Genomic DNA, 21,170 nt, shown 5'->3' with positions numbered 1-21,170 from the left:
ATGAGCAGAATCTATTGACGGAATCTGGGAATATTTTATTCTCGGACTCCAGTTATTCACGTGTTCAGGATTATGATGCCAAAAAAACATGTTCAGCTTGAGGGTTAATTATAAATGTTTCAATTATTTGCATTTTAATTAACATCTTAAGATTTGGTGTCCTTAAAGACGAAAAAATTATGACATTATTTGAATAATAATTAATTAAATATTCTCATTTGACAGAGAAGTTATTATGTGCATAATTCGAGTTACATATATACGCATCGTTGATTGCTTCAATATATATATATATATATATATATATATATATATATATATAATATAATATATATATATATATATATTGAATTCAAACGTCGCTCATCGAGAAACGGCCGCGCGAAAAAAACAAACAATAACAGCCAGTAATTGCGTAACAAAAAATAATGGTAACAAAAATAATAATATAACACATCTGAAGAATCGAGAGGCTTCTAAAATTTGTAAACTATAAAATCTTTTTCGCGCGACCGTTCGCCCGCACTCGATGTAGATCTTCTGTAGTGACAATGTGTAAGTAAAGTGTGAATGTACATAAAGGAAATTATATATTAAAAATTACTATAATATATAGTAACTGTGGACCATTAGAAACCTTATATATTGAATTCAAACGTCGGTTTGAAAATAATTTTTATGAGATTTTTGTGATTAAAATGATACCAAACACAACATAAATCGGATATTTATTTAGAAAGATATTCGTAATTACGATTATTGATTAATTAAAAATTATCCGATGTATGTCGTGTTTCGTGTCATTTTAATCGAAACAATCTCATTAATCCATTAAAATTATTTTCAAATCGATAAAATGCGAAATAAAAGTTTTAATTTCTAATTAAATCTTTCTAATTAAATATAATTAGATTTAATTATAAATATCTGATTTGTGTTTGGTATCATTTTAATCATAAAAATCTCATTAAAATTATTTTCAAACCGATAAAATACCCAATAAAAAAATTTTATTTTTTAAAGTAAGATGACATATGTATAATACGAAAATTGTAGTATATATCGACAATCCTTTTTACAACATCTTACCACAAATGTTTATTTATCTAAAAACAAATTAATTTAACATATTACAAAATATAAAATATATTACAAAAATGTATAAATACAAAATATCTTATATTATCAGACATTTCGATTCTTCTCTTTAAGATTATCTTTACTACAATATATAATAATTCTAATTTGTAAAAATTTTTTTCTTAATTTTATGTATATTATATTTGTGAAAACATCAAAATCTTTTGTTTGACAGAAATTTAATTTCTCAGACGTAAATTTACTTGATAAAATATAGAATATACGTACACATAAGTTTACATACAGAACGAAATTTATGGAATATATATAGGTATATGCATATATTAATATTGTGCATATGGGATTTAAATTGCGAATAATAAAAAGTATTGTCCAAAGTCAATTCATCCATCTCACAATCAATGTTTGCGACTAATTATTAATAAAATAAGTAGTGCGATTAGTTATTAATAAAAAGAATATTTATTAAGATGTTATAAATATTTAGAAAATATCTTTTAAATTGTAACAGTATCGTCCGGATAAAATTTTGCTAATCTTCTATTTGGTAAATAATAAGTACCCAAAAATTCAGAAAAGTATCGTCCTATTTCTACATTTTTTATCCATTTTGGTGAAGATGTCGATAAAGCTTCTAAAATAAAAAAAAAATATGTTTTACAATTCGTTTTATATAAATGCATAAGAATACATATATGTATATAAAAATGCTACAATAATATTTACCTTCTTCTATATAACATATTTTATTATTGTCGACAAGAATTGTGTAATGCGGTTGGTTTTTATTAACAACTTTCTCAATATAAGAAACTAAATCAGGTTGACAACAGAACATACTAAAGGAATGTTTGTCGTATCGATGCAGATATGGATATTCTGACGACATACGTAATTTTTCGGAGAAACTTTCTTTGTCACATGTATAGTCATAGCCTATTATGACGCCAACATGTTCTCCTTCGTAACAAAAACGATGCTTTTTACATAAATGTCTTACGATCATTCCAACTGTAAATTTGGCTTCTTTCTTCTCTACCTTTGCTAATTGTTTTACTTCAACCTATGCGAAAAATTAAATGATAAAATTCAACCAATATCTCGACAAGTAAATCCTAACTACATACATATATTGTAATAACTTTAATTATAGATAATTGTAATTAATATAATATTTTTATATACGGGGTGTCTCATTTGATTTAGTACTGTTAAATATTTGAAAATTTCATGATTAAAAAAAAATATATTTCAGGCGAAAATTGTTTAACTTGAAGAGGGAGATAAGTTTTGATCTTAAACGATTGTTTAAAGATCACGTAAAAATCGCTCTTAATTTTTTGAATGGAAATATTTTTCTTTGCATATTCTTGTGATTTGTCTCAATACTTTTTAAAACGCTATAATAAAGTATTTTTTTATCAACTACTTTTCGAGTAAGGCTTTTGATTGTTATATCTGCCATTAGCATTATTCAAGGTGTACTACGTGGAAGTTATACTGTCGAATTTACATTTCTATTATGTTTGTGTGTATATGTATATGTGCACAATACAGAAGTGTAAATTCGTCTGTGTAACTCCACATCTCGGATAATATTAAAACTGACGATTTTTTAAATTTGTCAGTATACACTTTCAAAGTACTTAACGGAATTGAGTTTTATTGTACCATTTTAAAAACGTTGTAACGCTAATATAAAACTATGTAATAAAAAATAGGGATTTTCATTTAAAAAAATTAAAGTTATCTTGACCTTATCTTTGGCACGCCATTTATCAATCTCATATTGTTGCTGAATGCAACTTTTTTTTAAGCCTTATTAACTTTTATCTAAAACAGTTTTTTCTAAAATTCATTGTTTATGAGATATTTGATCGTTTCCGGACTTTTAATACACATATATGTATTAAAAAATATATATGTATTATATGAGGTGTGTATATGTGTTGTAATAAATTACCTGTATTGTATTTGTAATTGTACTATATTCAATATTTGTTATATCAGATAGGATTTGATCCAGAATAAGTACATTCCAATTGTAAAGTAGATAAGTACTACTTCCAAGATTTGAGCTTAAGAAATTTATGATTGTTTTTCGTATTACCTAAGAAACCAGATATAAATACAATTTCGATTGTATACAACAAAATGAAGAAAAATTTTATTATTTCTACTAATTACTATATTAATATATATTAATTTATTAGCTTAACATATTATTAATAAAATCTAATAATGATTTGATATCTTTGGTTATCTTTATACTGCTAAAACTAATAAAAACTACTTATATAAAATTATTAACCTCTATATCATTATCAGGAACGTGTTCATAGATATAATTTTCTCGAGTATACGGATAAATTTGATAGGAATCTTTATTTATATGAAACAACTCTCTCCTATTCCTTTCTGCATAACTAAAAATAATAAAAAAATATATATTTATATGTACATACGTACATGTAGATACATATATAAAATATGTTTAGCGTAATCGATATCCACGACATCTCAAATACTTATATTAAAATGTGCGAATAAAATTTTATATATAAATATGCTATAATTTTTTTAAAATTTGCTTGATTATATAAAATGTTTGCTGGTAAACTAAACAAACAACTGATATTTTTTTGTACATATATTTATATGTGGGTATGTGTGTAACGCTTGCTAAAATTTTTTTAAATGTTTGATACAAATGTATATTTATATACAATTTTATTTTATAAATTTATTGCAAATAAGTATTCGAGAAACCGTAACTTTGCAATGAACAATATACATATACATACATACATGTATGTATAATATGTGTATAAAAGTGTATATATGAAAGTAGAAACCAAAAAGATTAAAAGCACTTATAAAGTAAAATTATATACTTACTATTTTGGTTTCCATATGATTGCAATACGATTGAGATCAGATACATATGGGACCACAGCACAGCGTACACCTAGTCTTCTGCCGATGCAGTGACACATAGACAGTGTAACATTTTGTTCTATACTTATCTGTGTTATAAATTATATTATGAAAATAATATTAAACACATTTATACAATATGGAAGACATGTTAGGTTGTCATGATAGCGCAGGACAAAACAAAATAAAATTTTTTTAACAAAATTTTAAATTAATAATTTTAAAATCTAAAATAACTTACATCTGCCTGATTTGCTCTGAAATCTCTAAGTAGTTCTCTGATTTTTAAATTATTTGTATCTAGTAGTTTTAATAGATCATAGTAATTTCTTCGCAAATGATATATAAAATAATATAATTTATTCACAATTTGCCTTGTTTCTTCTATATTCCAAAAATGGTCATCAATATTGTTGTCTTTCCAAAAAGAAAATTGTTCGGAAGACGTTTTGAATATTAAATGTGCAGGATATATTTCTTTAAAGCAGGATAAAAATTCTTGCGTAATATCATCTAACCATGTTTTTATAACTGAGCAAGAAATATGTGGTTTAAAATATTGTGCCAAAATAGTGAATAGTTTTTCTAAAATTTGCTTTTCTCTTGGCATTTTCATAAATTTATTTATATTATATATAAATCGATTTTGTTTCAGACAATTAAGAATTAAATGAAAGTTATATTGAGTTGTTAAAGCAGAATGGAGTAACCTGAAAAAATTTATATATTAACTATACAATACTTACATTATTTTATTTAAAATAAAAGCAGTTAAATTTATTAAATTTTACCATGGTAATTCTGCAGAAATAATTCTATTTAACTCATCATAAACAAAATAATAAATCATAGAATTTTCAGCTATAAAATGTAAAAGACATTCTAATTCTTTTTTAGTAATATCACATAACTTGTCCTCCGACATTAAATGTACATAATCCTGTAATTTTCTAATACTTTTTATTCCTTTTGTTATTTGTTTTTCAAAATTTAATTTAGCAAACTTTTTTTTTTGTTCTTTTGTCTTCCTTTTCATGTATTTCATTCTCGCAGTATAACATCTAAAATGAAAATAAAAAATTATAATGAACCACATCACAATATCAGCAATAAATTTTGATCAATATATTTTCTAAGATATATATACATTTTTAATTAGGTACCTATTAATGTTTGAAAGACATAAATTTAAAAAGTTATAGATAATAGCATGAATTTGTATGTTATATAAAATATATATTAACTACTTTACTTAAATTGTAAATATCATAACAGTATAATGGATAGCAACTTGTGTACATAAACACAATATATTATCAAAATGTATCTGCTAGGATACACATGTCAGTAAGATAAAAATAAAAACTAAAATTAAATACAATCTTCAAATAAAAATAAAGTTGATTGCATATAATGCTTTACATAATTTAAATAGAAACTATAAAGTTTCACAGAAAGTTAGATTAAAGATGTTGCATTATAAGATCCAAAAGATATTATTTTTTAAATCTAAAAGAAGTAACTCTTGAAACAAATCAATTTAAGAAAAGTGTTCTTATATTATTATTATATAGATAAAGATTCATAATTATGTTACATAATTATGTTGAGTCGTGTATGTGTCGTTCTTAACATGCGGTGCGGCCGTCGTTCGTCTCGCGGTCTGATCGATAGTGTTTACCACGCCTTTACGACCGGAACCGTTTAGGAGGCTCCTCACATAGGTTTTAGCGAGATTGACTAAGATGGTTTTTTAATAATATAACTGATAATTTGCGACATTTACTACTAAAGAAGGCTCGAATTAAGCACGAAACGTATAATAAAAATACGATTTTTGAATATATGTGAAGAACAAGAATTTTCTCACACGCCGTTAACCTGCGTTTGCTCTTGATTGCCCTTTATAATTATTTAATTATGTAAATTATTATACATAACTATGTAAATTTTAAAATTAAAATATAAAAAATTTTAATATTACTCTAATTTTATGTTTTATGATGTTTTACACTATAATATAAATATTTCTATTCAGAAAATCAAAATAATTGAAAAAGAAAAGAGAGTTTAATAATTTAAAATAAAAATAAAAACTACTAATACAACAGTAGAAAATCTTTTTGAAGTAAAATCTGTATATTTTTAAAATAATTTACCTAAAAAGATGTATTTATTAAATATACAACACTAAAGACTATAATAAAAACAGGATATAACTTTTATGCTCATAATTTAACAATAAACCTTAGAGAAAAAACGGATGAAATTATACGATAACAATGAGTCATGAGCCGCAAGTAATAAGTAATCAAATGATGTAAAGTTTATAATTAATAAATAAAGATTTATTATGATTATTTGATGAACTTTTTATGACTCGTCGAACCTTTAGACACTTTAAATTCTGATTCTACTAGATTTTGCTTTTTTATTACAATCCCACTAAACTCTAAGATTAAAAACGAGCTCAATATAGTGAAATGACAGGTGAAACTTAAATAAATGGTATAACAATGTAGTAACTTTACTGTTTTTGTAAAGAGACTTTGTTGATTGAGTGTATATTAAATTTAAAAAAATTAATATCAAAACTTATAAATGGAAAGGTACCTCTGATAAAACTTCTCTTTCCAAACTTGGTTGCGCAGTTCAATCTGCCATAATCTTTTACACGTGGATTTCAAATTTATGATATCTTCCAAGTTAATGTCTTTATATGAAAAAATCATCTCAAGCACTTCGCTGGGTAAGTCTTTTATTGTAGCCATCACTAAAAATTTAACTATATTCACAGAAAAACCCGAAACGTTATTTACTGATAACGAGTTCACTTAATTTCGTTAATATATTTAAGTGATAAGGAATATGAGCATAGAAAGTTTATGTAGCTTGTAACACTGTCGCGATGCGTCTATAACGTGCACTTTGTTCAAGCTGTTCGTCCAGACTAAACTTTATTTATTTAGAAATGTTTCACACAATTTGAGTTACTATACAGAAAAAAGGACACTAAAGCTCCTGATTGGTCGAATGAAATTGACGAATAAGGGCACAAATTTTCTGACAAAAGATATTTTTCAGCAATTTTTCTTTACTATTCTTGAGATTCATTTGACTTTGTCCCTTTTTTAGTGGATTTTCTCTTTTGATTATTCTGTTCATTGTTGCTTATTATTGTTAACAATAGACTCTGCTTCGAGTCTCTTTAAGTCAGTCGACAGCTTGACTTTTGTTACTTTCAGCAATTTATTCTGTATATGCGATCCTTTTCTTTCTCTTAAATATGCATAAATACATATTTTCAATAGAAAAATTATAAATTGTCAGAATTAAGTTATGCAAAATATTTTGAAGGTGAGTTTTAATTACAAATATAGTATCAGTTTTAAGAGATAAAGCTTTAAAAATCTTAATCGAATCAGAGAATGTTTTCGTATTCTTTTTTCTTCAAAATGATTGTGTAATTTTTTAAAAACTAAAATGTAGAGCGTGTTGTTTTAAAATACAATATGTATGAAACTATTATTATTCAATTAATGCTTAATTTTTTATTAATGCATGCATGCGCAGTACATAACTAATAATACTAAAGATCTGAACAAAATATACAAGATATTGAATATTAAATATTAAGAAGGAAGAAAGAAGAGAGAGATAGGGTAAGAGAGAGAGAGAGAGAGAGAGAGAGAAAGAATCTTCTCTCTTTCTTAATATTTAATATATTATATCTTGTTGTCTATTGTGCTCCAAATATCTGAACATAATGTTAGCTAAAAAAATATAAGAATGTAACAACAAAAACCATTAAGAAAAAAACAGAAACATAAATCTCGAGGATCTATGCACACCGTGACCAAAACAGTTCAAAACCATTTCTTCTTTAATTTCTTTAGTCCATCAATTATGCTAGAAAACTCAAAAGCTGACATAGACGATGAAACCTAAGCTTTATTGACCAGTGATTTTGAATTAAGCCATTACATTAGAGAATACATAGTTTCTAGAGCCTGTGTACTGTACTACACAGGCGAAGGTTTAAAGGATGAAGTCGAAGATTCTAAGGACGAGGAGATAATGATGATGACGTGATGAGGAGGATGAGGATAAGGAGGGTTTATCTTCTAACGCGCCTTCAGATCAAGTCTAGAACTCTTCATATCAGTGATATAAAAAAAGAAAGATAAAAAAATTATACGAATAACTATATCTTCCTTTTACTCTTCGTTGACGATGAGTAGAATATATGCGCTTATTATATGTGTGCTATAAGATTTAATGTCATATATGTACACAGTAATTGCTCTCGAACACTAATTAGTATCAATTTCTAATTGTTTTATTTTATACTTGTTACGTTTATATGCGCCGACAAGGTTGTTTGAATTCTTTTCATATAAAGAATTGGTAGTCAACTTGGTGAGTCACTTGTGAGGATTTTATTGTTAATGATAGATTTTATACGTAGCCGGATAACATTAAAAATCAGTTTTAATGGGTAATTATTATCTAAAAGGATTCTAATGATCATGTCTAAATTTTTACTGTGATATCTGGGATTTGAGAGGAAAATTGCTCTGTCCACTAATCCGATAATTGTGCCCCGTTTCTGGTGGAGTGGGTGGTGTGAGAAGTAGTTTAGGTATCTCCCTGAAAAGGTGGGTTTATGATACCAGTCAAATATTAAAATATTATTTACAGTCTTGAATGTTATGTCAAGGAAATTGATTTTATGATCCTTCTCTACTTCAATAGTGAACTATATCCTATCATGTTGAATTGAAAGTATTAGGCGTGTAATCAATAGAGTCAGAGGGTACAGCCATAATTATGTCATCCACGAATCTAAAGTAAAACGGAGGATTAAAATGTAATGTGTTCAAAGCTTTCTTCTCTAAGTCTTGCAAAACTATGTCCGCTATGATAGGAGATAATGGTGGGCCCATGGGAGTCTCAAATGTTTGTCTATATATAACGTTATTAAATATGAAATACGTACAGTTTAAAATCAACTTGATACCGTTTAAAAACTCTGCTTCAGACAAATCACAGTTATTGCTTAAATATTCCCATTTATTTGAAATGCAATCAAGCGCTAAATTCGTAGGAATGTTTGTGAAAAGCGAGATCACGTCTAACGAAATAAACTTCAAATCCTCATCTAAGTGGGTGTTGTTCAACTTATTGACAATATCAAAACTATTCTTCACATAACTAGGAGGCGTCGGAAAATTATTGACCATGAGCTTGTGTAAAAAAATGGCTAAAGAGTGTAGTGGGCTATTTATGGAAGATACTATTAATCTGTAAGGTGTGTTCGGTTTATGGATTTTTGGCAAACCATAAGCACGTGGCAATGTGCCATCTGTGAATAATAACGATTTATATGTGACAGTGGAGATGTGTCCGCGGTTTTTCCATCTGACTAATAGGTCCCTAAGATCTGAAATTAATTTCTTTATCGGATCTTTCTTGACAATTATATATGTCGATTCATCTGCAAGTAAATTTTCTACTTTTGTAACATACTCGTTTTTATCGAGGGCTACTGTCACATTTCCCTTATCAGCTTTAGTAAGAATTACATTTTTATTGTTATTTAGGAATTGTATTGTGGAGGAATATGAACTAATCAACCAATCATCCGAATCATTTTTTGGATAAGTGTGAGAAGGAATAGTTTTTATGATATCTCTGGAAAAACCTCTCATGTGTATTGTCTCCTCTACAGGAAGTTTATTTATGCTATTCTCAACATTTTTTATAAATTCGATCGTTAATGCCGTTTTGATTGGTGAAAGGAAGACTGAAATTACCTCCTAGCTGTAAAAAACATTGAATATCGTGGGGTATAGGTGTTCCTGAGAGATTGATAAACCACTTATCTTTGATCTTATTTAAGCTAGGTTGTATGTTTTCATAATTTCCGGATTCAATGTGAACTATTGTGGTCTTGTTTGTCTGCCTATTGTTATGGAGATTGTTATGCGAAGAAAGGCTATAATCAGTTCGAGTTCTTTGGTAAACATTGGTGACATTGTGATTGTAAAAACAATAATAATGAATAGGTTTAATATTGTCATTTATCCGTTGTTTTGTCAACATGAAATTAAGCTTATCATCAAATCTCTTTGTTTCTTTTTTTAAGTATGAAAATAATGGTCGACTCTGCTTATTAAAGAAATTATTACAAATAACCATTGATAAGGATTCATATATTTCCATTGAAATAAGGAAAATTCTATCAAAGGATCTTCTTAGGAATGAGTACGAATCTCTGAGTTCGATGCTTAATAGTCTTTTAAAAAATGAGTTTCTCGCTCTATTAAAATTATGTAATGATCTACTGTTGTCCAAATTCCATTTAAATTTCGATAATAACCGTTCGATGTGTGGTGGGGATACATTGTGAGTTATACAATTCTTAAAGAATTTTATCCTGATTTTGTGTAATATAATGAGTCGTCGAAGACAGATCCATGACTTAAGTAATTTTACAGTTCTATGATTAAATCTATGATTAATGTAAGCAAAGAACGAGCAATTATTATATATTTACAAGCAATATTAGAGGAGGGTTGTTACTTTCTACCCCGACTTTGAGGTTGAAATAAGGGTTGGGATAAGTTGTAACACAAATAGATACAAGCTGAATTATAAAATGAGAACTAACAAATAATTAAAAATAACTTTAATTAATAATACTCAACATATTAAAAATAATCAACATAATATAAATTGTCTTTTCTTTAATTGACACAACATAAATATTATTTCTTAATCAGTAATCAATATAACATAAATTGTTTTCTTTTTACTTAGAACAACATAACATTAGCGTCTTAATGAGATCAACTAAATGCAAATAATTAATTAAAATAAATTGTTTTAGTTCTCACTCGAAGACTCATCTGAGTAGCAGTTGGAATACACAAAATTATCCTTATCAGATTTTTTAATACAATGCTTATGTGCTCAGTTCATGCACATTAGACATTGGATTCATTTTTCACCTGGCTTGCTTGCAGCAAACGCTTCACAACAAACCAAACATAGACAATTTAAGTATTTTGGCGGCTATTTTGTATAAATCTAATGAGGCTGTCCCGCGAGATGTTTTTCTTTGATAATTTCTCATTATGATTCTAAAAAAGTTAAAAAGACATAATTAGTTAGGTACAATATTTCGTGTTGGGATAAGTTGTAACATGTTACAATTTACCCCAACGGCATGTTACTTTTAACCCCAAAATATGATGCATTTTAAACTAAAGTATTTATATTAAAAACATTTAAAATACAATGAAATGGCAACATATATTTGTCTACCGATTAACTTATAAGATGTGAAAAAAAATAATTGCTAATAAAGTAAAAAGTTTACGAATAAATCCAAAAAAATATCATTGAAACTTATTTACTCTAAAAACTACACAATAAAATTATAGAAACTGTTACTGTCAATTTGCAACAGTCTCCTCCCGTACCGCTTGTAAAAATAAAATGAGGGAAATGAGCAGAATCTATTGCCGGAATCTGGGAATATTCTTGTCGGAAAACAAGAATTGTTTCCGACAAGAATATTCTCAGATTCCGTCAATAGATTCTACTCATTTCCCTCATTTTATTTCTACAAGCGGTACGGGAGGAGATCTTGCCATGGCGGCAAGATCATCTCATGTGAGAGATCCTTGGGGTAGACCCACGACGATTCCGAGGAAACGAGAACCATCAGTCTGCCCCGGATGGCCTTCTCTCTCCGACATATCATGCCAATCTCTCTCAGCATATCAGCCTCCGACATATATGTTACAGGAATTCGATGGTTTTGCTCGGATTTGAACCCGAGATCTTAGTTAGGCATAGCGAGCAGACGCTCAACTCACTGCTCCAGAACCGCACAGAGAATATATATAATTATTCTTATTAATACAGAAAGAGAGAGAGAGAGAGAGAGAGAGAGAGAGAGAGAGAGAGAGAGAGAGAGAGAGAAAGAGAGTGTAATTGTTAATTTGGAAAATAATAATTCGCACTTGCATTGTTTAAGCAGAGAAGGTGATCGACAACAGCAAGTCTTACTGGTCCATCATCCATTCTTGCGGTTCTGCCACATGGAGATCGAAACAAGATGTTAATGCCACATCCAGGTCTGTAACTAAGAGTATTTAGCTTGAAGAAATGCTGGATATCTTTTGAAAATCATGCAAAATGCAATATATAAAATAAATTTATATATTAATAAAAAAAATATTTAAACCAGCAGGAAGGTTGTATTCTTGAGGAATATTCAAGTCTTAACCGTCTGAATCATATTCCGGATTTCTTCTTGAATACAACTTTGTTGTTGGTAATGATATTTTTTATCATGTACATATGTGCTCATGATGTGCTCATATAGATGTAATTTGGAAGCAATTTGCAATAATCATTTATTTTTGAAGTAAAGTATATTTTATATAGATATCTAGCATTGTTTTCTTAATACTCTTAGACTATAGTGTATTATTAATGTAAATCATATTTTGTGTTAAGCACATAATATATATAATCCTTCTTTTAGCTTTTAATTTTCGTCTTATCAAACTGCTTTTTTATGCATTTGTTGAGGATACTTGCAGAGAAGGACATCTAGAAATAACATTGGATTATTACAATCTGACACTGCATAGAGTGTGCTTTGGGGACATATAATTATCTTTAAATTTATTTATCATTATTATTTTAGATTAAATAAAAAAGCACTGTATTACACAATCGTGAAAGTGTTTCAAGTATTTGATTTTAATGCTTTTTTTATAATGTCTTTTTTAATTTAATGCATTTTCAGATGTGCAAGTGCAACCTGTGATTTTCCATTTCAGAGTGTTTGTTTATCCAGTATTAATCATGCTTTTACTGTTATTAGGATTCCGTTAAGAAATATATATTACATATATATTTTTAATATTACTATTTTAAGTTCAATATCTTGAACTTTTAGATTCAATAGATTAGATATATATATATATATATATATATATATGCCCTTTGGCTCTGCTTGAGACTTCAGATTTGACATTGTAGATCAGACAGATTTTTTCTTTTGTTGAACTGTACGCGCAAAAACAAAAAATTTACATCATTATTACGAATCGAAAGTTTATTGCAGATTTCCTTGATGTATAAATCAGAGAATGTTTTTTAAAAGTGATAATAAAAATTCTAGTCTTGAGCTCGATTTCGCGGCCATTATAATCGGCATTCATCCGGAAGTCGCCAGTTTAGACGATAATAAAAATTGTTTATATTTTTTATATTGGAGGACTTTATGATTCATGGAGAGCTCGATAAACTCGATGCTAATAGTATAGAGTTAATCCATTACTATTCTCTTGAGATTGTTGCAAAGAATAAGCGTGCATAAGCGTGATTTGTTGGGCAAGTATATAATGCTAGTGTTTTCGAGCCTGCGTACTTTTATGTGTAATTATTTTAATTTTATTACTTCTTATAATTAGCGGAATACTTGCTCTCCACTTGTCAATTAGTTGTCTATAAAATAAAGAATTAAGCATTGATTGAATAATAATAGTTTTATACATATTGATTGCAATTTAAAATACGCTTAACATTTTATTTCTTAAAACATTACACAATCATTTTGCTTAAAGAAAAAAGAAAAACGAAAACCCTCTGACTCTATTAAGATTTTCGAAACTTTATCTCTTAAAATTAATATTATATTTGTAACTAACTCACCTGCAAGAGATTTTTGCATGACTTAATTCTTATATTTTATAATTTTTCTGATGAAAATATGTATATATATGCATATTTAAAAGAAAGAAAAGAATCGCATATACAAGATATATTACTGAATATCCAAAATTTAACCTATCGACTTAAAGAAAGAACCTCTACCTCAGGTAGAGTCTATCATAAGTAACAGACAACAAAAAATCAAATGAGAAATTCCATTAAGAAAAAGGACAAAACCATAAATCTCAAGAATAGAGAAGAGAGAATGTTGAGAAATATGTGCCTTTATTCGTCAATTTCATTTAACCAATCAAAACCAAGAAGCTTCAGTGTTCTCTTTTCTGCTTAATAACTCGGGGTGCCGGTCCCATGACACGGAAAACAGAATCGGAAAACGGAATCGGAAAGGCGGAATGGTGGGGGTAAATCAATCAGAATCATGGAAGTTTATTCCGTTCCGATTTTCATTATATACTATATAAATTAATTTGGCTTTTTGGTTTTAATTGTAATTTTAAGCAAATCAAGCAGTATAATATATATAATATAATTTAATAAATGTATTATGTAATTATAATACTTACAGATGACATTATTCCGCTTTTTTAAATTAAAATTAATTATATATAAACAATATAACAATCGCAGATATTCGTTACAAAGATGCATGAATATGTGAACACAACTTTCAGCACATTCCGATTTTTAAGCTTCCGTCCCGTTTCCAGAAAAATCACTCCATGGGGAACCCGACTACTGAAAATCGGAACGGAATAAACTTCCATGATTCTGATTGGTTTACCCTCACCATTCCATCTTTCCGATTCCGTTTTCCGTGTCATGGGACGGCACCCTCAAATTCTTTGACACATTTCTAAAGCCTTGTAGCCACGATACTAGAACTCGGTTCGAGTTCTCGACCCGAGAAATATTTAGCCAATCAACTTGCAGTTTTTATAGAAAAGCGGTAATCTTATTGACTACTCGTTTCTCGGATCGAGAACTAGGACCAAGTTCTAGTATTGTGGTCACAAGGCTTTAGTAAAGTTATCTTTAGTTTGGACGAACAGCTCGAACGAAGTGCACGTTGTAGACGCATCGCGACAATATTACAAGCTACAATAAATTTTGTATGCTTACATACGTGATTTGTTATCACATAAATATATTAACAAAATTAAATCAAGTGATACGGAACTTATTATCAATAAATAACGTTTCAAGTTGTTTTGTGAATCATTAAATTTTTTGTAATGGCTACGATAACAGACGTATCCACCGAAGTGCGTGAGAAGATTCTTTCATGTGAGAACATCGATTTGGAAGATATCAAAAATTTTAAATCTACGTGTGAAATATTACGGCATATAAATCCGCGCAATCAAATTTGGCAAGAGAAATTTTATCAGAGGTACTTTCTTATTTATAAGTTCTTGATATTAATCTTTTTACAATTTAATATATACTCAATCAATCAACAAAGTATCTTTACGAAAATAGTAAAGTTATTACATTGTTATACCATTAATTTAATTTGTACCTGTTGTTGTTTCACTGTATATGAGCTCGTTTCTAATGTTACAATTCAGTCAATTGAAATAAAAAAACAAAATCTAGTAAAGCTGGAATTTTAATGTGTCTAACGGCTAGATGAGTCAATAAGTTCATCAAATAATAACAATAAATGTTCATTCATTAATTATAAATTATATGCCATTTGATTGCTGTTACTTGCGGCTCATGACTTAACGTATAACTTTATCTTTTTTTTCTAGGATTTATTGTTCAGCTATGAGCATAAAAGTTATTCCGTCTTTATTATTGTCTTTAGATGTTGTATGTTTAGTAAATATGTTTTTTTAGAATTATTTTATAAATTATTAAAAATATATAGATTTTTCTCCAAAAAGATTTTTTTACTGTTGTATTAGTAGTTTATATATTTTTATAAATTATTAATCTTTTTTTTATTTTTCAATTATTTTGATTTTGCGACTAAAAATTTTATTTTATAGTGTAAAACATAATTAAAACATTAAATTATAGTGCTACAATTTTTCATATATCCATTTCAAAATTTACATAGTTCTGTATACTAATTTATACAATTATGTTTTTTATATATTTATGTATTTACATAATTATATTTATTTATATAATATTTATATAAGACACTTTTCTTATATTTATTTGTTTCAAGAGTTACTCTTTTTTACTTTTCATAAATAATATCTTTTGGATCTTATAATACAACATCTATTATTTAACTTTCTGTGTAAACTTTATAGTTCTTATTTAAATTATATAAAACATTATATACAATCAATTTTATTTTTATTTGAAGATTGTATTTCCCTTAGTTTTAATTTTTATCTTATTGACATGTATATCGCAGTAGATACATCTTGATAACATTTGTTTACGTACACAATTGCTATCCGTACTATCATGATATTTACAATTTAAGTAGTTAATATATATTACAGTAGTTAATATATATTTTTTTATAACATAGAAATTTATACTATCAATTAAAATTTTTTAAACTTATGTATTTTAAACATTAGTATGTACGTAATTAAAAAATGTATACAGGGTGCGCCATCTGTAGGTACCATATGTTAAAAGCTTATAAAATAGTGTCTGGATATAAAAGTCTGGAGGCGTCAAATTCGGGCGAATGTGGAGGTCAATCGTATCCATTTTTCGAGATTAAGCGATTCGGGAACAATCTTCTGAGGAGAGTCATTGTTTTGAGCACAGTGTGACATGACGCGCCGTCTTGTTGAAACCACATCCTCTCTGAATCATTTTCAGCGATTTGCGGCCAAAACCAATCTCATGATTCGATAACGGTTTCCATTGACGGTTACTGGGACTCCTTCGTCGTTCTCGAAGAAAAACGGCCCGTAGACTTTTGTGGCACTGACGCCACACCAAACAGTAGTGACTGGTCGTGGAGAGGCTCCTCATGAATTAATGGAAATAATGCCCGAAACGTTGCAAAAAGTTATGGAAAATGCCCAAAAACGAGCATTTCCTTGCGTCGTTCATAAAGGCGACCATTTGTCCGACGTTGTATTCAAGAAATGAATTTTTTGTAATGGTATAAATCAAATTAAATAAATATCGCAAACCGAACTCGATTTAATTGTGTTTTCACTATATTATAAACGTTTAACATATGGTACCTACAGATGGTGCACTCTGTATATACCTTAAAAAATATATTGCCCACTATTTATTGCTGATACTGTTGTTATGATGTTCAATATAATTTTTGAGAACTTTTATTTTAATTTCAGATGTTATACTGCAAGAATAAAATATATGGGAAAGGAGACAGAAAAACAAAAAGAAAAGTTTGCTAAATTAAATTTTGAAAAACAAATAACAAAAGGAATAAAAAGTATTAGAAAATTACAGTATTATCTACATTTGATGTCGGAGAACAAGTTATGTGATATTACCAAAAAAAAATTAGAATGTCTTTTACATTTTATAGCTGAAAATTCTATGATTTATTATTTTGTTTATGATGAGTTAAATAGAATTATTTCGGCAAAATTACCATGGTAAAATTTAGTAAACTTAACAGCTTCTATTTTAAATAAAATAATATAAGTATTGTATGTAAAATTTTTTCAGGTCACGTCCTACTTTGACAACTAACAGTAAATATAACTTAATTTTAAATTGCCTGAAACAATATCGATTTGTATATAAGATAAACAAATTTATGGATATCCCAAGAGAAAAGCAAATTTTAGAAATATTATTTACTATTTTGGCACAATATTTTAAACCACATATTTCTTACTCAGTTATAAAAACATGGTTAAATGATATTACGCAAGAATTTTTATCTCGCCTTAAACAAAAATATCCTGCACATTCAATATTCTTGACATCTTTTGAACAACTTTCTTTTTGGAAAGACAACAATATTTATGACCATTTTTGGAATACAGTAGAAACGAAGCAAATTATGGATGAATTACGTGCTTTTATATATTATTTGCGAGAAAATTTCTATGATCTATTAGAACGATTAGATACAAATTTAAAATTCAGAGAAGTACTTAAAAATGCACATTATGTAAGTTATTTCAGATTATAAAATTATTAATTTAAAATTATGTTAAAGAAATTTTATTTTTTTATTCTATTTATTATAACAATAACATGTTATTCATATCTTATAAATGTTCAATATACAATTTTTCTAATTTAATTTATAACACAGGATATAAAACATATATCTGTACTGTCTATGTGTCACTGCATAGCCAGAAGACTCGGTGTACGGTGTGCTTTGGTGCCATATAAAAGTCGTTTCGAGCCTATTGCAATCGTATGGAAACTAAAATAGTAAGTAAATAATTTTACTTTTTGAGTGTCTTCAATCTTTTTTGTTTCTATTTTTATATATACACTTTTATACACATATTATACATATTTGTATATATGTATATACATATACACAAATACATGTATGTATGTATATACGTGTATATTGTTCATTGTAAAGTTACGGTTTTTCGAATACTTGTTTGTAATTAATTTATAAATTACTTGTTTATTTACTTTACACCCAAGCATTTTATATATTTAAGCAAATTTAAAAAAGATTAATAATACATTAGTTAATACATTTTTTAATTTAATTTGTATTAGGTGTATTATTTTGTATATATTATAACATATAGAATTTTTAATTTATAACATTAAGTAAATTATATACTTCTTGAAGAATTCATTTTAATAGATTTTATATACAAGAAATTAAATGTATTGATTTATATAAAAAAATTACATTTGTGTAATTACATATACAGAGTGTCCGGTAAAGATTGAATCAACGCGTGAGCAGATAGAGGGGCACTAAACTGAACAGAGAAGTCCTTCACCATTTTGAATTCACCATTTTTGCGCTCTACATGCTGACGAATGTTGATTCAATCTTTACCGGACACTCTGTGTATATACATATATATATATAAAATGAAAAAAGTTTTATTTCAAAAGACTATAGTTTTTCGACACTTTGTACATATAAGAAATAAATGTATGATCTGCTGCACAGAAATTTAATATATATCTAACATATATTAGATAAAGTTCGCTATTTTGTTTTGATTTTTGCGGTCAAATATGATATGAATCGAAGAGTCAGTGTGCCATAGATGTGAAAAAATTATGTTCTATATAGGAAACTTTTTTTGTTTATAACTTTTTAACAAATAACGAGCGACGGCTAAGCCCTTTTGAAGGTTATTCAGGTTGATGACAATATATGTCAAGGTCAAGGTCATTGAAGCATTTTCCCCTAAACAGAAGTTTTACTAAATATATTTTTTTCTTATTTTCAGTCGTGCAGAAAAAAATATGACAGAGTTGTTTCATGTACGTGACGATTCCTATCAACTTTATCCATATGCTGGACAAAATTATCATTATAAAGAACTTTCTAATATAGAGGTTAGTAACTTTTTTTAAGTAGTTTTTATTAATTTTAGCGGTACAAGAATAACAAAAAATTACAATTCATTATTAAGTTTTATTAATAATATGTTAAGTCAATATATGAATATATTTTAATAGCAATTAGTAGAAATAATAAAATTTTTCTTCATTTTCTTATATACAATCGAAATTATATTTATATCTGGTATTTTAGGTAATACAAATAATGGTCAACCATCCCCTCATGGCGTCAAGAAATTTTAACAAACTTTGGGAGATGAATTTAGTTAATCTGCATGAAATCATGTTATATAGAAGAAGAAATATTCATGCTCAATATAGTAGAATTACAAATACAGTACAGGTAATTTATTACACACACCTCATATAATATATATATTTAATACATATATGTATATTAAAAGTCCAGAAATGATCAAATATCGCATAAACAATAAATGTTAGAAAAAAAACGTTTTAGACAAAACATAATAAGGCTTAAGTAAATGCATTCAGCAACAGTATATGATTGACCATAGATAAAGTTCCCAAGATAAGGTCAAAACTAATGCTAATAATAGCTGTCACTATCAAAAGCTTTACTCGAAAAGTATTTAATAAAAAAATATTTCGTTATAACGTTTTAAAAAATCTTGAGACAAATCATAAGAATATGCGATAAAAAATAGTATTTTTGTTAAAAAAATTAAAGGTAACCTTTACGTGATCTTTAAACAATTGTTGAAGATCAAAATTTATATCTATCTTCGAATTAAACAATTTGTGCCTAAAATATATTTTTTTTAAATCCTAAAGTTTCCAAATATTTGACTGTTCTAATTTAAATGAGATACCCTGTATATAAAGATATTGTATTAATTACAATTATTTATAATTAAAGTTATTACAATATATGTATGTAGTTAGAATTTACTTGCCAAGATATTGGTTGAATTTTGTCATTTATTTTTTCACATAGGTCAAAATAAAACAATCAGAAGCAGAAAAATTGGAGATAGCAGGAAAACTTATTATAATTGGAATAATTCTAGGTCTCTGTATGATTATCGTGTATATTTTTAACATAAAGCAGATCGTGTTAGGGTCATAATTGGCTATGACTATAGAGACGTAGACAGTTTCTTAAAAAAATTTCGTATGTCGTCGGAATTTCCATATCTGAGTCGATGCTACGGATATATCTATGATATGATCGTTATTATCGCCCTTCATCAACTCATCGTATTAGGAAAGGTCTTTATAAAAAACAACCGCATTACACAATTCTCCTCGAGAATAATGAAATATGTTATGTGGAAGAAGGTAAATATTAATGTTTACATTTTATTATCATTTTTACACACACATATGTATTCTAATGCATTATCTATCATTTTTATATAATCTGTACTGTATTGTAAAATATATCTTTTTTTATTTTAACGGCTTTTGTTATGTCCACTAAAATGGATAGAAAATGTAGAAATAGGACGATACTTTTCTAAATTCCAGTGTAATTGTTATTTACCAAATAAAAGATTAGCAAAACTTTATCCGAGCAATACTGCTACAATTTGCAAGATACTTTTTAATCAATAGTTTTTTTTATTAATTATACTATCAATAGGTTTTCTAATTTATAATATAATTTATTATTCATAGTAATTTTAAATTTTTGAGAAATATATGTAAGTTAACTTATTTAAATTGTTTTTTTAATTTAGCTTATTTCTTTATAGAAGTATTAAAATATTGTATAAAAGTTATGAGACATTCTTTCCCTTAGTCAAAAGATATTTGAGCAGGCTATTACTTTTAATTACTTTTAATTAAATAGTGTGAACTATTGGGGGACTCAGCGTTATAATAGTTGTAACTGCGAAATTATGGGCACCTTTGTTATATTTTAAAATAGTTTTTTATTACTG

General features: G+C 27.3%; 3 protein-coding genes across 5 annotated transcripts; 1 reads left to right on the top strand and 2 right to left on the bottom strand.

Annotated features, from left to right (window-relative positions):
* Positions 1 to 1,476: 1,476 nt before the first annotated feature.
* Positions 1,477 to 6,970, bottom strand: LOC140668408 (F-box only protein 21-like). The gene is made up of 8 exons (XM_072897397.1): positions 6,652 to 6,970; positions 4,830 to 5,099; positions 4,280 to 4,748; positions 4,000 to 4,127; positions 3,413 to 3,527; positions 3,065 to 3,211; positions 1,828 to 2,164; positions 1,477 to 1,735 (listed from the first exon to the last, which is right to left on the bottom strand). Exons 1-8 carry the CDS (start codon positions 6,807 to 6,809, stop codon positions 1,599 to 1,601), a joined length of 1,761 nt encoding a protein of 586 aa, XP_072753498.1. The 5' UTR covers positions 6,810 to 6,970; the 3' UTR covers positions 1,477 to 1,598.
* Positions 6,971 to 8,807: 1,837 nt separating this feature from the next.
* Positions 8,808 to 11,842, bottom strand: LOC140663167 (uncharacterized). The gene is made up of 3 exons (XM_072887186.1): positions 11,697 to 11,842; positions 9,855 to 10,003; positions 8,808 to 9,763 (listed from the first exon to the last, which is right to left on the bottom strand). The coding sequence occupies exons 1-3, from the start codon at positions 11,840 to 11,842 to the stop codon at positions 8,808 to 8,810; spliced, it is 1,251 nt and encodes a 416-aa protein (XP_072743287.1).
* A 2,829-nt stretch (positions 11,843 to 14,671) lies between these two features.
* On the top strand, positions 14,672 to 20,818 carry LOC140665457 (uncharacterized). 3 transcript variants are annotated; one of them, XM_072891630.1, is made up of 8 exons: positions 14,672 to 15,187; positions 17,082 to 17,351; positions 17,425 to 17,450; positions 17,601 to 17,875; positions 18,023 to 18,147; positions 19,149 to 19,257; positions 19,457 to 19,606; positions 20,222 to 20,818. In XM_072891630.1, the coding sequence occupies exons 1-8, from the start codon at positions 15,030 to 15,032 to the stop codon at positions 20,351 to 20,353; spliced, it is 1,245 nt and encodes a 414-aa protein (XP_072747731.1). In that variant the 5' UTR covers positions 14,672 to 15,029; the 3' UTR covers positions 20,354 to 20,818. The 3 variants fall into 3 exon arrangements, with proteins under 3 accessions (XP_072747731.1, XP_072747714.1, XP_072747722.1); XM_072891621.1 differs by having other exon boundaries at positions 14,683 to 14,743; positions 14,824 to 15,187; positions 17,425 to 17,875; XM_072891613.1 differs by having other exon boundaries at positions 17,425 to 17,875.
* The last annotated feature ends 352 nt before the right edge of the window (positions 20,819 to 21,170 follow it).

Source organism: Anoplolepis gracilipes, chromosome 1 (assembly GCF_047496725.1).
Source record: "Anoplolepis gracilipes chromosome 1, ASM4749672v1, whole genome shotgun sequence".
Classification (NCBI taxonomy): Eukaryota; Metazoa; Arthropoda; class Insecta; order Hymenoptera; family Formicidae; genus Anoplolepis; species Anoplolepis gracilipes.
Note: the sequence above shows the minus strand (reverse complement) of the source record. Positions and strands in the feature narration are given on the sequence as shown.